At 39.1% G+C, this 15810-nt stretch overlaps 1 protein-coding gene across 9 annotated transcripts in view; it reads left to right on the top strand.

Annotated features, from left to right (window-relative positions):
- The window catches only part of LOC147140354 (disks large-associated protein 1-like), a 208298-nt gene that overhangs the window by 160422 nt on the left and 32066 nt on the right, over positions 1 to 15810 (top strand). For all 9 annotated transcript variants that reach the window (XR_015088275.1, XM_086042260.1, XM_086042257.1 and 6 more), the window contains one exon: positions 461 to 761. Coding sequence is in view for 8 of the 9 variants with exons in the window: in XM_086042260.1 (XP_085898386.1) it covers positions 461 to 761 (301 nt within the window). In the remaining variant the exon portion in view is untranslated. The remainder of the gene's footprint in view (positions 1 to 460; positions 762 to 15810) is intronic.

The raw sequence follows: 15810 nt of genomic DNA, 5'->3' as shown, positions 1-15810 counted from the left end.
GTGTACAGGAAACACACTGCAGTTTAACAAATAAATAAAATAAAATAAAGGGGTCTAAATACAAAATGACTGTATATTACTTATTGTCAAATTCCTGTAATAAATAATTTACAATTTTGTAAAAACAAAACTATTATTCCATGTGCATTTTTCACATTTGGCGTCAAGGGTAGTGGCTTGACATTCCTGATTGGACCAGTATTAGATGCTGGCACAGTTATAGAGACTGAGAGCAAGTGTCCAAAATAGGTTAACATGGATTACTGTAAATGTTAAAAAACGAAAGGCTACAATCAGTGAATGCCCCACTAAGCAGTCCAGCACTAATCACGAATAATCGCTGTGTTCAGTTGACATGCATGCCTGACAGGTCTCTGAACGACTGAGCAAATTAATATTCACCAGTGTCCTTTATCCCTTCTTTCTCTGTCTCCATATGTGTTGGCATCTTTCTCTTCAGTTGAGTGAAGTTGAGGTGAATGGGCAAATTGAGCAGGTATGCGAGCAAGTCTACAGCGAAATGCAGGCCCAGGCCATGGAGGCTGCATTGAACAGGTTGGACAGAATGGACAGGATGGATACCATGGATACGTTGCCCATGCCAGGATGTTTCCGAATGAGGAGCCACAGCTATGTGAGAGCGATTGATCAGGGCTGTGCTGGGGAGGAGGAAGGAGAAGGAGGAAGACCTCTGCTTTTGCTGCCATCCTCTCCGCCACGCACATCTGCCACGACAGTCAGGACCATCCAGAGCAGCACAGGTAGGATCCGTTTAAAAGCCCAAGTTGTTTTCCATTCATGCAGTTCCAGCACCCTCTGGTGGTTATTTTATAGTACAGTTTAATTAGTTGCCACCTATGTTTAAGACCCATGCTAATCGCCAATAGGAGCGCATAACTGGCCAAGCCTATTTCTTTGTGAAAGCTGTTATGTACAAAAAGTGAATATTGTGATGTTTTTTTTATTATTATTAATTTTTTTTTATTAGGTGTCCTTTATTTTACAATATCGTGAGCTTTTTATACATCGCCAAACTCCCCACAATATTGTGATAATTAGAGTATTGTGACATTTGGATATCGTGAAATCCCTAATGTTGACCTTGGCAATGTGAGGACTTTGATAGTGTACATTTACAACATGATATATAAATCATTATCATATTTAGTTGTTTGTTTGTTTTTGGGCTGTCAAAATCATGCTTGGTATGATATGACTTTTGCTCTCGTTATTTATAGTCTCTTCTTGTTATTTGTCACAGTTATGTCAGCCAAGCACAAAGTGGAAAGAGTTTATGTTTCATATGCACTTTATATTTCTTTGTTGCCAAGATAACTCAATAACCACATAACTAATTTCCAGGAAAGATGTTATACGGAGGTAATATGAGCAATGGAAGACATTGTAACAATTAAGTGAAAGTTTGTCTTTTCTTTACTTATCATCGCGGGCATCGTTGCCACAGTTGCCCTAAAAAGGAACTTAGTTACTTTACTGATTGCTTGATTTTAAAGGTAACTAAATTAGATTACAAGTTACTTAAATAGTTACATTTAGCAATCGTCGACAACCCTGTTAACATGAAAATGACACCCAGGTTTGCCACTTAATTGGAAGTGCATTTTTAACAATGACCTTTAAGAATAAAATTTGTTTTTATTAAAAATAAAATAAATACGAGCTTTTTGACTTAACATAATTATTTTAATTTTAAAAAGTGATTCTTTCATGGATTTCATGGAGCATATCATAACATGCTTTGCATGTATGAGGTACCGAACTCCCTGATACTTGCTGTACCAGCAGTGAGTCACGTTTGTTTTCAGTGATGGTTGGACTCCGCCAAGGCTGCCCTTTATCACCAATTCTGTTCATAACCTTTATGGACAATTTCTAGGCCTAGCCGAGGCTTTGAGGGGCTCCGGTTTGGTGGCCTCAGTATGGCATCCCTGCTTTTTGCAGATGATGTAGAACTGTAGGCTTCTTCAAGCCGTGATCTTCAACTCTCACTGGAGTGGTTCACAGCCTAGTGTGAAGCGGTTGGCATAAATATCAGCACATCCAAATTTGAGACCATGGTCCCCCGTCGGAAAAGGGTGGAATGCACTTTCCGAGTCGAGGATGAGCTTCTGCCCCAAGTGGAGGAGTTAAAGTATCATGGGGTCCTGTTCATCAGTGAGGGCAGGATGGCGCGAGAGACTGACAGCCAGCTCAGTGCAGCATCTGCTGTGATGCAAACTCTGTAGCAGTCTGTCATGGTGAAGAAGGAGCTGAGCCAAAAGGCGAAGTTGATCTATGTTCCTACCCTCCCCTATGGTCAGGACCCACAGTTTGTGACCAAAAGAATGTGTAAAATAGTCCTAGTTTGTCACTTATATTTTAGCACACGTCATTTTAAGCATACTTAAGTCTCAGTACAATTTGTATAAATATGGTCCTGCATTGACCACTTATAAATAATGGAAAACGTAATTTAATGAAACACAAACATTTCTAGTCAGCTAACCTCTGAAACGAGCGAAAGAGACTCATTTAAGGGGCTCATAAACTATGCCCATGTTTGGGCTTCCAGAATGGAGCGGTCCGCATGTCACCTGCAGTGTTTCGTCAGTGGTGAGAGTGAATGTATGTGTGACATTGTACTCTGTGCTTCAAACAATAGTAGAACAACGGAGTGTGCAACCTCGGTAGTGCTGCTGAAACTCTAAGAGAAGTGGGAATGGTGTGATGTCCTGTTTGTAGGTTCGCCTTGCAAATTTTTTGTCACATTTTTCTTTCCCCCTCCATCAACCACATATGCCAAATAATTTCTTTATATGAGAAGAATATGAAAATACAAAATGTAAATACAGCTCATGTTGGAATTTTTGTAATACACTGCATACATTTCCTGTGCTCTTTGACGGTGAGAGCAGTGTGCAATTGGTCACACACGTAACTTCGAGGGAACATTGCCAGTCGTATGCTGTATTGACACTAAATTCTTATGACAGTAACGACACAGTGCCGTAAAGTTTTTTCAACATCTACAATGAACAATGTTGGGAATAACGGCGTTTAAGTATAACAGCGTTACTAACATCAGTAATTTTTGAGTAATGAAGTAATCAAACTAATTACTTTACTAATCCCCCCAGGAATCTGCAGAGAAAAGGTGTTGAGTCCAGAGAAAACAATCCTGATTCTGAGGAGAGCAAATTTTGATTACGCGGCTTGAAATTAGATTTTCCGCGGGCATTAAAAACACAACCTAAAATGACAAGCTATAAAGCAAGAATAAATTAAGGAAATTATCATCAAAACCAAAACACTGTGGAACATTGTGGTTACAAAATAATTAACATCAGTAATCATATGTGTTGACTTGACGTGTTCCTTTCAAATTGTCTTGACATTTAACACTACATGTGAGATATTGCAAACATTTGTTACCAATCCCTCCTTTAAAATATCTTGAAAAATAGTTGAACAAACTATTTACTGGCTTCTGATTTCAAAACTAGTTATCCATCAATTTGTTGTGTATATGTGATAATATAGGGCGGCACGGTGGTCGACTGGTTAGCACGTCCGCCTCACAGTTCAGAGGTTGTGGGTTCGATCCCGGCTCCGGCCTCGCTGTGTGGAGTTTGCATGTTCTCCCCGTGCCTGCGTGGGTTTCCTCCGGGTACTCCAGTTTCCTCCCACATTCCAAAAACATGCATGGTAAGTTGATTGGACTGTCTAAATTGCCCCTAGGTGTGATTGTGAGTGCGGATGTTTGTCTCTGTGTGCCCTGCGATTGGCTGGCAACCAATTCAGGGTGTCCCCCGCCAACTGCCCAAAGACAGCTGGGATAGCCTCCAGCACGCCCGCGACCCTTGTGAGGATAAGCGGTATGGATAATGAATGAATGAATGTGATAATATAAGGCGATCATACATTCTATGGGTTCACAGTTGTAACGGCCCTCCGAGGGACACCATAATAATGATGTGGCTCGCGACAAAAATGAGTTTGACACCCCTGCCCTACACATTGGGTCATCATGGACGCGTTCAGTTAAGTTCAGTTAAGTTTTTGTAATGTGAACGAGAACATAAAAAGATCGGATTGAACAAAAAAAATTCAGAACTTTTCAACCACATAGAAATATAAATTTGGATCTTACAGTTAATGGTTAACAATATCATTGCCTTCAATTGTGGTGAATTAATCGATTTTTTTTGTCCGGGTGCTTTTTAGAGGTTTTCTAGGTTTTCTAGGTGTGATTGTGAGTGTGAATGTTTGTTTGTCTCTGTGTGCCCTGCAATTGGCTGGCAACCAATTCGGGGTGTCCCCCGCCTACTGCCCGTTAACAGCTGGGGTAGGCTCCAGCACTCCCTTGTGAGGATAAGCGGTATAAATAATGGATGGATGGATGGATGGATAGTCTTTTGTTCCCAGAATGTACCTCTCACCAGGGGTGGAGCAACAGGGTTGCCAGGGGTGGCCATGAGGTGTTACAGGAATGTGAATGATGTGAGCCCGCGCTCATGGCCACCCATCACTGAGGTGTTGTGTGTCCCTGGCCACCACACAGATTTTTTTTTTTGCTACGCCTCTTACGTTTTCTTTTTGCATTATCACAACCTCCTTTCACCAGCATTGTTCTGGTGATAAAGGTCTTTTGATTCGAAGTGTGGAGCAGAAGTATGTCAGCAAAAAAAAAAAAAAAACTTGGCGATTCACCGTTAGCCCTTGTACGAGTGGATGAAAAATGTACTTGTCGTGTTTTAGGGGCAAAATGCAGCTATTTAGGGACAGTCTGGAGCCAAGCTGCAGTGGTCCATTTTCTGTATGTAGTATGTGCCATTCACAAGTAAGTCTCGAGTTGTAACCAAGTCTCAGCCAAGTCATGTCGAGTCGCCATCAAATTTCAAGCAAGTCAAGTCAAGACATTACTTGGTTCAAGTAAGTCATAAGTCAAGTCAAGTCTTGCTCAGTAAAACATATGTTGAAGGTTTTTTTTTTTCACTAATCCTACTACAAAAAGTACATTATAGTACCTGTAGAAATGTAATGAACATTTGGATCTCTAAAAATGAAATGAAAAACAATTAACTATAAAATGAATATCTACACTTTAGATTTATTTAGAAGAATGCATGTTATTTTTTCATACTAACGTTTACTGTATATGAATGGCACACTCTTACTGTGGTGAAAAATTCTGAAATATGCTGAATGAGGGTGTAAATGTGTATAATAATCAGATTTAAAAACTACGTACTTTGTTTCAGGTGCAAATCTGTTACCCAAATTGAATTAGTGTGTGTTAATGGGTGAATGAAAGGCATTTGTGGGGGTTGTTTCATTTTATTTGTGTGCTGTGGTTTGGTTTATTTCATGTGTTTTTCTTTCCCAGTTTGGTGTGGATGGTGTCCAGCTTGGCTGCTTTTGGCGGCAATTCCGTCGGGCACCACATTTATATTTTAGTTAGTTATTTTTGGGGGCGAATCCTGGGGGGAGTGGATTCTCTGGAGGGGGCTGCACACCTCGAGCCCGGCAAGCCCCTGTAGACTAGGTTTTGTTTTTGTTTTATATGGGATTGTTTCGTTTGGTTGTGTGGGACTTTTTTTTTTTTTTTCTACAAACCTTCATTTGGTTTGTATTTTAAGTGTGGGGTGTTACGGCCCATGATGAGTCGTGGCCATTAAATTGTTAGTGTGCGGGTGCTCTCCCCTGCTCCTCCTCCCTGATTGGTGGCCTTCGGCCCCAATTCAGCCATCCAACCTTCATTTATCCTTTTGTGTAGCCACTCTATCCATTTGTTTCTGCCATAACATCTATAATTCATTAATCAGTCCATTTTAGTCATTTCGTGTGTGCACTAGGGCAGTCAGGATTCGGGGGTGATCACTCGATTTTCACATACAATAAACGGGTTTTTAATTTATCGGCCTTAAAATGAAAAAAAGGGCAGATGTCAATAATCACCAAGTTGCCAAATATCGGCCCCGATAATCGGCCCGGCCCATAATCGGTCTATCACTACCAAGTCTCAAGTGAAGTTATTCCCGTGTTTTTGGTAAGCAAGTCGCAAGTCCTAAAAATAGCAACTCTAGTCTCACTCGAGTCAAGTCATGACTTGAGTCCCCCCATCTCTGGTCATTAGTATCCTTCCAAATCCAAGTCATCTCCGTCCCAAGGTAGCTAAGAGTCTCATGTTAAATTATAAGTACAGGAGATGCTCCCTTAATTGGGTAAAATAAAATAAAACTGATCAATCTTCGCATAAGGTGAGCTCTCATGATCTTAAGGCGATGAATGGCTTCGAATGCGTCCGGGCGAAAATGACGAGAGCTACTGAAATGCAGGTAGACTCTTCCAACTGCATCCCCCCACTGTTTACGTAATTTTCTTTCTTTATGAAAGCTATGGAGGTTTACCTCGCTTTTTGGATTCCCCTTTGATTGATGCGAGTAGTAGTTCACAATTGCTTTGCTTTGCTCGGCATAGGGCAGCAATGTAACAGCAACCATATCATGTCATCATCCCAGAATGCATTGTGCACACAAAAACTTGATGGCTGCTGTGTATCAAATTATGTTGATAACATTTTTTTTTAACTGACAAGAAATTATTCTACATTCCTAACGTGTTTTAATATAGGTTGGAATGGCTTTACCATCGCGGACTGGAGCAACACTTGGGGTTTCACAAGGTCTGGTGGGAGGCTGGCCTTCTTGCAGGGGTAGAGATTCATCTGGCAGATTCCGCTGGCATTTGATTAGACATTTTCACTTCCTCGTCGTAAAGCATTTTCCTCATTATAGTTACTTAAGTTAATATCTTCCATTCGCCCAGGACCCAATGGGTTATTTATAATGGGTAACATAAATAGCCTTCCATACAGAATTTCAACCGGACGGTCTTTTGTCCCCCCCCCTCCCTTTTTTTTCTTTTTTTTCAAAGTTCTTGTTCAGCTTCAGGTCTTTGGTGTTGCATGTCGTTTAATATGCCCTTGAAAAAAAAATCCAGAAGTTCTAAATACTTAATTTGTTTAAGACATGTAAACTCAAGACAACTGAGTAAATTAATTTCTTCGTCAGGAATTATTTACAACTTGATTAAAATGATTGATTCCTGTAACATGGATACTTTAAGTGTAATTAACTTAAACCACCATTAAAAACATGTTCTTCTATCGATGTCTAAATATTGGATCTTATCAGGATCCTGTTTTTCAACAGACTTCCAATCCTTACATTGCTTTTTATGATTTAAATTTACCACCCATTTTCCCCATTGTATAGACAATTTGGTCCAGTTTGCTAACACCAAGGGTGTTCTAATACAGGATTTTTATCAGTAGGACATCAATTCAAAGTTCTTTTGATGTAGTGTCAGTTTTATGATACCTAGGGTGTCCTACACTGACTTTTACCTTAAAACAGGGTGATAATCAACTCGGTGTGTGGCAATCCTCAAGCTTCTACCACAAGTGGCGGAGGATTCTTGCCTATTGCGTCCACACAAAGTTGTCACTTACAATCCTGTTCATATCCACTCACACAGTTTTACACAGTCACACTTTTAGCAGCGTTTTTCACAGAGTTTAAGTCGCTCACAGGACACCGTCGCCCTTACAGTCTTATAGACTTACTCTGTTTTTTACCTTGACACTGACTAGTATTCTCAAGGCTTACACAGTTTTAAAGACTAACTCTGTCTCACAGTTTTAAAGACTAACTCTGTCTCTGTGTTACAGTTTTATAGACCCACTCTGTCTTACAGTTTTATAGACTAACTCTGTCTTACAGTTTTATAGACTCACTCTGTCTTACAGTTATATAGACTCACTCTGTCTTACAGTTTTATAGACTGACTCTGTCTTACAGTTTTATAGACTCACTCAGTCTTAACCACTTGACAAGGGACTAGTATTGTCAAGGTTTTTTTTTTTTTTACCAGCGCGCAATTCACTCATCCACGAGTGTCGTGAGTTTCCTACTCACCCAGAGATGTCTTCACTCCTCCGGCTTCTCGTCAACCTTTAGTTCCCAGAAGTGGAGCCAAAAACTAGTCCCGCAAAGGGTCTTAGAGCAGTGGCCACGGACTTTACCTGGAGGTTGACTCGACAGCTGGAAACCTTCCGGCATATAGGGATCCGGCTCGAAGGGCCAATTTAATGTCAGGTTCACACCAAGTGAGACATTAGTAAACAACGCATACAAGAGAAGACACTCGTCACAATATTGTCTGTTTTCTATCAAGGAGAGCGCGGGGAAGTAGAATATTACAGTTCCTAAAACCCTCTACCCGGCTCCTGCGCCTCCTCTCTTTTTATTTTCTTCGGAGTCCCTGATTACAAAGATGTTCCAGCTCTAAGAAAAAGGGGAGCGAAAGCAGCTGGAACGATCCAAACTTGTTTTGTCTATGCGTGTGGGTGTGCGTGTGTGTATGGGCATGTGTGGGTGTGTGTGTGTGTGTGTGGGTGTGTGTGTGTGTGTGTGTGGGGGGGTGCGTGGGGGTGTGTGTGTGTGTGTGTGTGTGTGTGTGTGTGTGTGTGTGAGTCATTATCATACATATGTGGAAGCAAAGCACACCAGGCAAGTTGGGCCTAGATATGGAAAAAGCTAAAGCTAAACCCACAAGCTAATAAAGCTAACAAGCCTATTAATAAAAATCTAACACATGAATCATGATATCCATTATTATTCTTACATATATTTAGCTGAAATTGCTGATCCGAACAACCAATGATTTTATAAAGGAAAATCTTGAAAATGATCAGGGGTGCCCAAACTTTTTTTCATACAACTGTATTGTATTATTGGTGAACTTAACGTAATAAACTATAAGCCATTAAAATGAACCAAAAAAATAATGTTGTAAAAAATACTGTATATTTATCCATGACATTCAAATGTGGCCCAAAGGACTTTGTGTTTGCTGTTTGGGATTGTCTTTATATTCAGTCTGTTACAGATGACCTACATTTCATGCTGCACTGGGAATTCATTTAGAGGTACATGTATAGCCACATTCACACGTTCTTTAGCAGCCTAACAGCCCAGTGGAAACTGAGCTCTTTATAGATGAATGGACATTTTATTGTAAATGGTGCTTCAATGATCAGTGAACTGAAAGAACCCTTACTGCCCTTCTGCAAAAGTGAATTATTGCTACAGGACTTTTTCCTCACTATGCTGTATTTTTATTAGTGGATTAATTTACAGTACACATTATGCAGTGGAACAAAAGTGTTGGTTTAGTGAAATACCGTAACCACTTTATTAGTAAATGATGGCCACATACAAACACATTCATGATTTATTTAACTGAACTGAATGTTAACGCACAAGTACAAATTTATGATTTTAAAGATCAAATCTCAAAATGAATCAATATTCTTCCCAAAAATATTTACCGAATGACTCTTGTGTAACATGACGCAATCACGACAGTGAACCAACAAAATAGTGATGTAAGTTTTAGTCTGGACTCTTTTAAGAGCAGATACACTTTATGTACATACTGTAGCCACTTTGCACAACATGGGACATTGGCAACATTGTCAAGTTGATCTAAAGTTTTATTTCAAATGGAATTAAAAAGTCTATAAAAAAAAATACATTGCTTTTAACTATTTCAAGCTGTAGGAACTCAGGTTTAAAATGTCAAACTTTGTGTTTTAATGAATATATATATATATATATATATATATATATATATATATATATATATATATATATATATATATATATATATATATATATATATATATATATATTATCGAATTTGCAGCAATTTATTGTCATTACGATTATAACCAGATACTGCAAATCAAAGAGATTTCAGGTGAAGCTTTGGTCTATGGCTTAAGAGCTTAATAGATGAGCCACTGCTGCTTCCAAATAGGCTATAGCATAGTTCAAGGTCAACACTGAACCACAGACCTTTTTCTGTGAGGTGAACTACGAGAAAAATGTGGATTCAGGTTAAATATATCTGACATCTCAAAAACTGTTTTTGATGTTAAAATGTAATTATATTTAGCCCATCCAAGAGAACTGGGATTTGCACAAAAATTCAGACTTGAATAAGCAAGAGGCTATTTCAAGGGATTCAATTTCAAAGTTGACCTCAGCAAACCCTTAACATTGTGCTGAACCATTAAAATAAAAAAAATAAAAATAAATAAAAACATGATCTGCCCTGACCTTGTCTAAAAGTAGCCTATTCTGCTGAAATTCTTGAATTGTGATAAGACCATTTGGTCCTGGGAGAAGAAGAGTGAGAACAGAAGCATGTGAAGAAGGAGGCTTCTAAATTTAACAAATTTGCACAAAAAAGTGCTGTCACAGTTAGCCCCAAGGCCCCCTTATGGCCAACACTCACATGTTCTTAGTATCACAGAAGCAGAAAAGGAAGTCACTCAAGACAGATAGACATTCATGCCTTATATTTCAGTTTAATCAGTTAAGTGACAGATTAAAATATTATATATATATATATATAATATACACACACACACACACACACATTTTACTATTTTACACTATTTCACCACAAGGCATTAATTGAGATACTATTAAACTGAATGTATAAAAAGTCATCTTTTATATGTCACTTCCTATTGGGAGGTGGCTGTCCCAATCTCTAACTCCTAAATTTCAATTCATTCAAAAAAAAAATGTAGAAGATTTTTGCCAATTTCAAAATTACTTTACTTTAATAGAACATTTTGGTTGCTTTTAAAAGTATGGTGAAAGATTTACATTGATTTTGTTTTTTTTTCAAATTAGAAGTTTCTACATGTATGTAAAAAAACCTGTCTCAACTTTTCATGTCACTACCGAAACGCAAAGAGTATTTGTCTGTAGGCAAGGCTTGGTTTTAGCCACAGCCCCAGAAATTTCACCAGTAAGAGACATTACCTTCATGTTCATCACTGGGCACATGGCGAGTAATTAGTTGGCAGCATAGCATTATTAAGTTATGTGACCTCCAAAGTCTGAAAATCAGCATGTGGTTTTAAGGACCTTCACTACCGAACACCTCATTTCGGCAATAAAATGAGCACTTTTGATTTTATTGCTAAATGTACTGTTTTCTATCTCTGTACACATGCTCAAAACTGTCTGTGGTAGCCACGCTGTGCCTAGCATTGTTGAGTATCGTCAACAACTATCATAAAATGTCACTACCGAAACGGTCACTACCGAAACATAATGGTTTCGGGAGTGACAATATGATGTTTATTTTTGAATAAAGTATTTTTTAAATAATATAATACATAGATACATATGTCATACATAGATCTCTCTGATTTTAACAATATTATATTTCATATTTTATCAAAATTTGAAGGTAAAAATAAACCCGAACCGGTCACCACCGAAACATACAGATAGGTTTCGGTTGTGACATAATGGTTTCGGTAGTGACAATATGATGTTTATTTTTTAATAAAGTAAGTTTTAAATAATATAATACATAGATACATATGTAATAAATAGATCTCTCTGATTTTAACAATATTCTATTTCATATTTTATCTTAATTTGAAGGGAAAAACACCAAAATGCCCAAAAGCCTAGCAGAGACAGGGTACAGACAAAGGGTTACAATTACCCAGTGAAATCCAAAGAATATTTAATAAAGGAAAGAGAAAGAAATAAGAGATGGAAGGAAGAAGGAAAGCTGAAGTCTACCAATGAATTATCCAGCAGAGAGCAAAGGAAAGTTCGAAGAGAATGGAGGAAAAGACAAAACCATCGGATGTCTCTCAAAAAACAGAGAGAGAGGGAACATACAGACAGGGAAATGTATGTTACAAAAATGTTTGTCATTCCAATAAAATTTTCATTTGGAAGGTGAAACCACAGTTTTTTAATGATGAAGAGCACTGTGATGGACAGGTGACCGGTCCAGCGTGTACCCTGCTTTTGCCCTAAGTCAGCTGCGATCAACTCCAACCCCCTGCGACCCTGAGTACAGCACAAAGCAGTAGAACATGGAAAAAATAATGTTTCATTAGTTATAATACACGTTAAAATATAACAAAACTAGTTAAGTGATTACAATTCTACCCTCACACAAAGTATTACTGCAACAGCAGCAACAATATGGTCACTACTGAAATGTTGCATCCACTACCGAAAAAACTGATGTTTTAATAAAAATAAAAAGTAGGTTTGGGGGAGGAACGATAATCGTTTTTTCGATGCAAAAGTGTAAAATAAACTAAATAAAAAAAATATGTGCAAGTGATAACGTGCGTTTGTACGTCAGACATCTGTGCCCAGGCTTACGTGACAAGATGGCGGGACAAACAAAACCTCACGCGAGCGGCGCAATCCTCGTTAAAAGCATCCGTTTGGAGACATTTCGTTTCTTTATTAAGTGTGAGACGTTGATCAAAATATTTTAAATATTATACAACAAAGATGACAGTTACCACCCAGGGTTCAGTGCTGCGACCCGTCGGAGAAGATAACAGCCGATTTACTCTGGCGAGGTGCTCTCGCAAGTATTGAATTATCAACCAACAATTTTTGATAATGTTTGTTTAAGGGTATGTTTGTTTTAATTAATGATGACTTTTGAAGTCAATATGATCAACTTTCTACATTTTACAATGAAAAATTGCATATACATTTTAATTTATTTCGGAAAAAGTCTTATTGAATTCTGTTAAAAATTCATTTTGATTGGTTTTGATGTCAAAACCATATACATTAATTTATAAAAATACTCTGTAAAGGGGGGAATGGAAAAAATATGAATCGGCTAGTAGAATTATTTTTATTCTTCTGTAATTGTGTGTTTCGGTAGTGACACATTTTAGGGACAGGCAAGATATTAGGGAAAAGCTAGAAAATACTATTTGAAAATTGACTGTACTTTCCCTATATTTGTGCCCCTTAGTTATGGTGCAACATGAATAAATTAAAAAAAAATTCTGATAAATAATAAAATACAAATTTAACACATTTTTCAACTCAATTCAAGAATATATATATATATATATATATGCCCCATACTCAATTCTTGAATTGAGTTGAAAAATGTGTTAAATTTGTATTTTATTATTTATCAGAATTTTATTAATATATATATATATATATATATATATATATATATATATACTAGGGCTGCACGATGTTGGAAAAAAATGACATTGTGATTTTTGACATCGTGATTTTTGGGGGGTCTTGCAATATATATTGCGATGTTAAAAATAGAATTTTCACCAGATGACTTGAATAGATTTGTTTGGGAATCATTTGGTTAACTCACCATGACATCATTGTATTCATATAATATCGTTTAATTCAGAGTAAGGGGGTTCGTCTGGGATATTTGTCTGTTTTGTATGTTGTATGTTCTCTGTAGGGTCACTGATAGTGTAGTGGTACACACGCCCGAGTTGTGTGCGGGCAGTGTGGGATCGATTCCCGCTCATTGGCGGTGTCTGTGTGTGCCCTGCGACTGGCTGGCGACCAGTTCGGGGTGTAGTTTGCCTTCGCCCGTTGACGGCTGGGATAGGCTCCAGCACCTCCCCGCGACCCTGTATAGGATAAGCGGTTTGGAAGATGACATGATGTTCTCTGTATTTTTTACTGTTTTTACTATGGACCGCCGCTGTGTCCGAAATAAAGAATTGAATTGAATTGAATTAAAAAACTTAAAGAGCAGGTGCATTAGTCCCCTGAGTTGTTCACAAAAATATAACAATAACTAAAACGGTCTGTAAAACATATTGCATATGTGATTTGTCGGTGCTGTTTGGACTTCTTATCATAAGGAGTTATGCTTGCGAAGGCGTCTGTAATTGTTTTTCGAGTGGTTGAAGTTTCACCTCGGGTCCCACTTCTTAGTTTGAACTTCTCATACAGGTGCTTGTGACTGTTGGCAAAGGATGTTTTGTTGTTCTGAATCTTCCTTTTTATAGCCGAAATACTTTCTTTTGGGGACTAAATACACTGCCGCTTCTGCCGTCGTCTCCTCTTCTTCCATGTCGTCTCAAACCAGACAGCAGTCGCTGTGAGAGTAGAGGGGGAGGGACCGGTGACTGCTTGGCAGGAGGGACAGGGTGAGCGAGACAGGCTGTGTAGAGCACGGAGTAGCTTGCCGCTTATATGAAGCAAAATCGGTTCCGGCGCCGCACCAGTGGCAGCCCGCTACAGCGGGTCCGGCTCACCGGTGAGCCTTTTCGTGTGTTTTTGTACCTTACTATTACTATTACTATTACTCTACCTCATAGCTTTTTCACATAGTTGATAGTCGTAAACTTGCGTAGCAATGGACACCCAAACTGCGGTATTCTTGCTGCTGCTGGTGGCTATTTTTTGCGCGATCGTGTCCGGCGACTTGGCTCGGAGCCGCGCCCCCATTGTTTACAGCCGGAATCAGCTGTTAGCACTCTGTGCTAACCCTGCGCCGGCTCCCAGAGCGAGACCCGATATCCTCCGTGAGCTGAGGAGGAAGAGACGGGGATCTCGTGCGGGGGTTAAACGCCGGGAAAGGAGGAGATGATCCAACCTGTCCTCCCGTCTGTTATCATGGGGAATGTTAGATCTCTCACCAACAAGATGGACGAGCTAGCGGCGCTTACCCAACATGAGAGGGACTTCCGGGAGGCTAGCGTGATGCTATTCACGGAGTCGTGGCTAACAGCGCTAATGCCGAACGCAGTCTCAGAATTGGACGGCTTCAAAATCATACGCGCAGACAGGACGCTGGAGAGTGGTAAAAGGAAAGGAGGAGGGCTGGCTGTGTTTGTGAACGATAGATGGTGTAATCCTGGGCACATCACGATTAAGGAGCAGCTTTGCAGCAGGGATATTGAGCTGCTAGCTGTTGGCATGAGGCCATTCAACATCGCGCGAGAGTTTAGTCATGTGATCGTGGTGACCGTCTACGTCCCCCCCCCCCGCTGCCAGCGGCGACACAGCCTGTGATGTCTTGACTAGGTTATTGCATTAGGTGCTGTAATACTTTGATTTTATGTTTTCCTAGAGGTCCCTGAAGTGCACATGAATGCGATTGGCTGTTACGTCTGTTCTGTTGTTTCGATGTGCAATTTATAGTTGATTTAGCGTGTCGTGTGTTAGATTGGCTGACTTTATTAACATAAAACAAGACAGGTGCATATGTAGAATGTAGTAGAACAATAGATGGTGGAGTCTGGTGGACATTAGCTGACAAACTGGAGCGGCAGTTGCCAGTGAAATGAAGATAAGTACTGTTTATTTTCTCTTGGTTCTCTTCTGTTTTAATCAGCAATGTTGCTGCAGTGTTAAAAGGCACTGTTAGGAAAGAATCTGCTCAGGTACACACATGTACATTTACAGTTCATAATTGTTCTGTAAATGCAGTAAAGATAAACGTTTTCAACATAGATAGGTGCGGCTTATATAGCGGTGCAGCTTATTTAAGGTTTTTTCCAAAATGTTCTAAAAAATAGAGTGGGTGCGGCTTATATGGCGGTGCGGCTTATAGCTCGGAAAATGCGGTACATATATATGTCAGGTTGGATGGTGATATATATATATATATATATATATATATATATATATATATATATATATATATATATATATATATATATATATATATATATATATATATATCATTAGACCAGAGAATCTTATTTCTCACATTCTGGGAATCCTTCATGTGTTTTTCGGCAAACTCTATGCGGGCAAGGCTTCTGATGGGCCACTCTGCCATAAAGTCCCGACCGCTGGAGGGCTGCAGTGATAGTTGACTTTGTGGAACTTTCTGCCATCTCCCTACTGCATCTCTGTAGCTCAGCCACAGTGATCTTTGGGTTCT

The sequence above is a fragment of the Filicampus tigris genome, chromosome 10, assembly GCF_054856515.1.
Source record: "Filicampus tigris isolate MCC_2025a chromosome 10, RoL_Ftig_1.0, whole genome shotgun sequence".
Taxonomy (NCBI): Eukaryota; Metazoa; Chordata; class Actinopteri; order Syngnathiformes; family Syngnathidae; genus Filicampus; species Filicampus tigris.
The sequence above is the reverse complement of the archived record's forward strand: the minus strand, read 5'-3'. Positions and strand labels throughout refer to the sequence as shown.